The following is a 5419-nucleotide window of genomic DNA, read 5'->3' on the forward strand; positions in this document are numbered from 1 at the left end:
TATATTTACCATTTATATTACAGTATATGACAGTAATGAGAACTGGTCTGAGCACTGACTTGAAGACGGCGATCAGCAGGTTGACCAGCAGGATGTTGGCGACCAGCAGGTAACAGGCCATGATGGCGGGAGTGAGCCAGGCTCCAGGGATACAGGGAGGAAGCTTCTTCCCGTCTTCATCGTACAAATTGTCTCCACACGGAGCTGAGACACAGACAGCATAATTTATGTCCAGTCTACATATCTGTCTGTCTGTCAGTCTTTTCACATTCAGTAATTGATTCTCTCTACTATACAACTATATTATAGTACTTCCTATTCATAGTGGCAGAGTCCGCCATTCCCACTTTTGACTCACAAGGTAATGTTATCCATTTTTGCTGCTTACCAATAAAACATTCGAACAGGACAGAGTGAAGGTGATTTTTATTGTGAAGGTGTCAGGAGACTTCCTGTCTGCATCAACAACGACAAATAAATGTTTTCATTATGTCTGAGATACTTACGATTGATTTCCATCGCATAAACTGTGGAGGGTAAGAGAGAGAGACAGTAATCAATAACCAATAATACAAATTAAGAGAAGACAGAGGACAGAGGGTGAGGACAGAGGGTGAGGACAGAGGATGAGGACAGTGGACAGTGGACAGTGGACAGAGGCTGAGGACAGGACAGTGGGTGAGGACGGAGGACAGAGGGTGAGGACAGTGGGTGAGGACAGTGGACAGTGGGTGAGGACAGTGGGTGAGGACGGAGGACAAAGGGTGAGGACAGAGGGTGAGGACAGTGGACAGAGGGTGAAGACGGTGGACAAAGGGTGAGGACAGAGGGTGAGGACAGTGGGTGAGGACAGAGGACAGAGGGTGAGGACAGAGAACAGAGGACAGAGGACAAAGGGTGAGGACAGTGGACAGAGGTTGAGGACAGAGAACAGAGGGTGAGGACAGTGGACAGAGGGAGAGGACATAGGATGAGGACAGAGGGTGAGAACAGAGGGTGAGGACAGTGGACAGAGGTTGAGGACAGAGGAGAGAGGGTGAGGACAGTGGGCAGTGGGTGAGGACAGAGGACAGAGGGTGAGGACGGAGGACAATGGGTGAGGACATAGGGTGAGGACAGTGGACAGTGGGTTAGGACAGAGGACAGAGGGTGAGGACAGAGCACAGAGGGTGAGGACAGTGGGTGAGGACAGAGGGTGAGGACGAAAGACAAAAGGTGAGGACAGATGGTGAGGACAGTGGACAGAGGGTGAGGACAGAGGACAGTGGGTGAGGACAGAGGTTGATGACAGAGAACAAAAGGTGAGGAAAGAGGACAGAGGGTGAGGAAAGAGGACAGAGGGTGAGGACAGTGGACAGAGGGTGAGGACTAACGGCTGTGTCTTACTATGAACTCTAGTCTTACGGTCTATGGAGTCTGCAAACACCTCTCCGTAGATCATCCAGTACGGCATGTAGAAGATATTTCTGGCGAGCCGCCATGTTGGCTCCTCGTCCGGGTGGAGGATGGCCTGCCGAGCAACGCCGAAACTCATCAACACCACCAGCATGATGACCACGAAGTACAGCATGTCAATCATCTGAAGACAGATTATTGATTATTAATGTACATTTCTACAACAACAACAGACACATTGATCAGAGGATCTCGAATCTTGAATTGTTTTATTTTTCCTCTCTTGGTAACATTTTGTGAACATTGTGTTTCCCTGAACAATAAAGTTATGTTGTGTTCCAACCAAAGGTGAAGCAAATAATCGCCTCACATTACTCACGCTCGTTTACCTGCAGGAGCAGCGAGTACAAAAATGTCCCATAATATTATATAACAATATAACTGTTGTTAATATTACATGAATCAGATGCACAGTATTGCCCTGTATCTACAGCACAGACCTATGAGCGCTAACAAGGTGAATACTTGCCCTTTAATCTGACTTACAACAGCAGTCAAAATGATCCTGAAATAATGACATCATGCTGGCGAACAACTTTTAAAATGTTTGTTTTTCTAATTGAGTTTGGTTGATCAGGGTTATGCTTAGTTATGAACTTAGTTCGTAGTAATGTTGGTGGGAACGCAGCATTACATTGAACTGTGTCTGTGATGTCATCCCGTGATGAGGTCGTACCATTTTACCGATCATCATGACATAGGGTCCCAGGTACTTGTTGACGCCGAAGATGTCGAGGACCCGAATGTACCAGAAGATGATGTCAACGCAGTAAATGACGCGTCCGTAGCCCATGGAGGGTTCATTCTGCAGTCGCAGCAGCAGACCCAGCAGGAAGACTGAGATGGCCACCAGGTCTGTGATGTTCCAGTAATCCTCCAACCACACGTTGATCTTCTGCTTCAGTTTGCCCGGCTCAGACATCAGGATCTGACAACAGAGGGGTCAAAGTTCAACTCTCTACCTGAGTATTTGGTCTCTGAATGTTAAACATTTAAGGAGGTGAAGTCAGAACTCCTCCTCTGCTGCTCCAGGTCCTTTCAGGTAATAAATTGAACAGCTGTCTGTGGATCTTCAGGTGTGTCTCAGGGTTTACCTGTCGGACTTTCTCAAGTCCCAGAGTGATGATGTAAGAGATGACGATCCACTCCTGCAGAGACGGCCATCGCTCCATCTTCACCAGGATGATGTAGTTATACAACATCAGGTACACCAGGTAAGAGATCTACACACAAAAATACACGTCACATTCAGGTTACATGGTAACACTGTGTCTGTTTTACCCTGTTACTGTCTGTACTGTGTATCACATTCATATAATAGTAACGTTTTAACGAAGACCAATAATTGTTTATAACAGACACATAATTCAAATTTAAAGCCTATTAGTGTCAATGCCATTAATAAAACACTGCCATGTCCCAGTATTCAGTTACGACTGATGGGTGGGTGGTATCACAAAACGTCTTGCTGGGACCCTTTCAGTGTCTGTACACAGTGGTAGCAGCAGCAGAGGCAGCAATCACACATTTTCTTGAGGAAAGATTTTAGTTATTATTATTATTATAATTGTTACTTTAATTATTAATATTGTTATTATTATTAGACTACTCTATATGCATGAATAAAACATTAGTTACCTGATGTAACTTCAGTATCTGAATAAAAATATTCATATGTAAGAATACTATAACGCAGTTGATATATCACAGTATATCATTTTAAAACTTGCCGTGTTGAACCAGAACTTTGTGAAGGGGGCGTTGTAGAACTCGTAGATCTTCCTCCCGATGGGAGTCCTCCTTTTGTGTTTCTTCTGCTCTTCTTCTTCGTCTCCTTTCTTTGACATAGCGTCGATGTTGGAGACGGCATCCTAAAACCCACTCTTTGTCACTCAAACTGGAGTGAACTCAGAAACTGTGATCAACATTGTTTGTTTCTACCTTGCTGGATTTGTTGTCGTCCTCTTTAGTTTTTCCGTCCTCGTTCTCTTTGGATGAATGATACGAACCCTCGTCTCCGAGACGAAACTCCAAGAGAAGAATCGCAGGAGGGAAGATGATCCCTAAAATCACCTGGAGATGGGACATTTCATTAATAAACTTAATATAAATACAATAAAAACGTTTTATTTCAATGCCTGAAGGGTCGAGTCTAGCTCCTCAGTACCCTGAGGCTGTTGCTCTTGCCCATCCTCAGGCAGCCCATCCACATGTCGGTGAGCAGCATCTGACTGCAGGTGTGTGCTATGAAGTCTCTGTGTTTGGCAGCGACTGCCAGCTTCAGACAGGTGGAGTTGCTCCAGTTCTTCAACTCATACGTAAGCAGCTTCATGGCCACCTGCTCGTCGTGTTTGTACGACTGATCCAGCAGCTCGTAGGCCAGCTGACCAAACTCCCTGCACAGAAAGCACACTCAGTCTAAGGAGCGCCCCCCTCAGGCTCTTTACTGCACAGCAGAAACCAGAAACTCTGTTAATGTGTTCTATCCACTGCATATAAAACTGAGACACGTTTAGTCTAAACACTGTCAGCATAGGTCAGTGCTGTAGACACAGGGCAGAGGTCCGTGCTGTAGGTACAGGGCAGAGATTAGTGCTGTAGACACAGGGCAGAGGGAAGGGAAGAAGTACTCTCATCATTTACTGTATTAAAATATTAACATCAAAATATACTTTAAAGTACCAAAAGTAAAAGGAATCATTATGCAGAATATGTGTATCTGAATGGATTATAATTATTGATCACTAAATATCACTGATCTTGGAGCCGGATAACGTTATTAAGCGTGGCGCCAACATTAGTGACGCTGTCTGGCTAACCTTTGCTTTCCTGTGGGTATTTGTTAGTTGGCGAACATTAACTAACAACATTATCCAGATTGACCCTGGTGATTTCAGATGTGTCGTGGACTCACTTGGAGTTGTTCTCTAGGTCCTGGTAGATGTCGTCCACCAGCTCGCTCTGGGATGACTCGTGGGCCATTGCTTTGTAGAGTTTACAGGCCACCAGAGCTTTGGCCATGGCCTCCTCCCCCCGCTGCCACAGGAAGAGCGCCATCTTCTGGCGCTTCATCAGCACGGCCCACACCATCAACTCGTGGAAGGGGTACTGAAACCTGCTGACCTCTGGGTCGTCCACATCGATGTCCACCTCCTCCTCTTTTTTCTTGTTCTTCTTCCCTTTCCCCTTCGGACGGGGCTCGTCATCCTGCGGGAACCACATCAGTCCACATCAGAATCTAAATCCACCATCAACACTGATCATTTTCAGAAAGTCAAAAGTCACAAACCTCCATTCCAAGAAGCTTCAGAGCTTTAGGCTGTAAGAGAGAACAGTTCATTATTCTACATTAATATTAGACACAGAACCACAATTAAGATTTGAACTAATTCTCCAGCTCCAGGATCCTTAAAGGTTATTTTTTTATATAAACATCAACAGTCACATGGTGTCTCACTCCCTCTGCCTGTATTGTATCGCAGCCTCTCGTGGTTTGTTTCTATGCCACGGTCTGCTCCCCCCACCCCTGAAACTGCTGTTTTTATCATCTACATGCTAACATGTTGGAACTCCCCAGCATAGAGCGTTTTAATGATTTGATTGGCTGTTTGCTGTCGCCCTTTGAAGAAGTTCGACGGATTGAGGCTGAAGGTTATTAGTGTTAGTCGTTTTGTCTCGGAGTGCTGGGTTGGAAGAGGTCCGATAGCTGATATTATAGGGCTGTTTGTAGTTAAACTAAGGTCTATCTCCCCCTGTAGGATCGCTTTGCCATAATGTTCAACCCACTGATATAACAGACCTGATGCTGTCAGTGGCAGAAACAACAACCTGTAGTTTGTCCCTAAAGATAAAGGTTAGCTTATGCTGTGGCTATTACGGCCCCTTTCACAAATATTTTCATATCTGACTCGGTGAGTTAGTTGGTGATTGAGACCAACAAAAATTACTGGTTTTATGAATGGAG

General features: G+C 45.2%; 1 protein-coding gene across 1 annotated transcript in view; it reads right to left on the minus strand.

Annotated features, from left to right (window-relative positions):
* Positions 1 to 5419, minus strand: part of LOC118320838 (transient receptor potential cation channel subfamily M member 1-like) — a 12818-nt gene that overhangs the window by 1059 nt on the left and 6340 nt on the right. Inside the window, 10 exon segments of the mRNA XM_035651954.1 lie at positions 56 to 204; positions 507 to 527; positions 1405 to 1579; positions 2132 to 2383; positions 2550 to 2678; positions 3186 to 3326; positions 3397 to 3528; positions 3623 to 3851; positions 4370 to 4662; positions 4745 to 4774. Coding sequence (XP_035507847.1) covers positions 56 to 204; positions 507 to 527; positions 1405 to 1579; positions 2132 to 2383; positions 2550 to 2678; positions 3186 to 3326; positions 3397 to 3528; positions 3623 to 3851; positions 4370 to 4662; positions 4745 to 4774 — 1551 coding nt within the window.

The sequence above is a fragment of the Morone saxatilis genome, unplaced genomic scaffold (genome assembly GCF_004916995.1).
Source record: "Morone saxatilis isolate NCDOM2014 unplaced genomic scaffold, NCSU_SB_2.0 Contig11, whole genome shotgun sequence".
Lineage (NCBI taxonomy): Eukaryota > Metazoa > Chordata > Actinopteri > Moronidae > Morone > Morone saxatilis.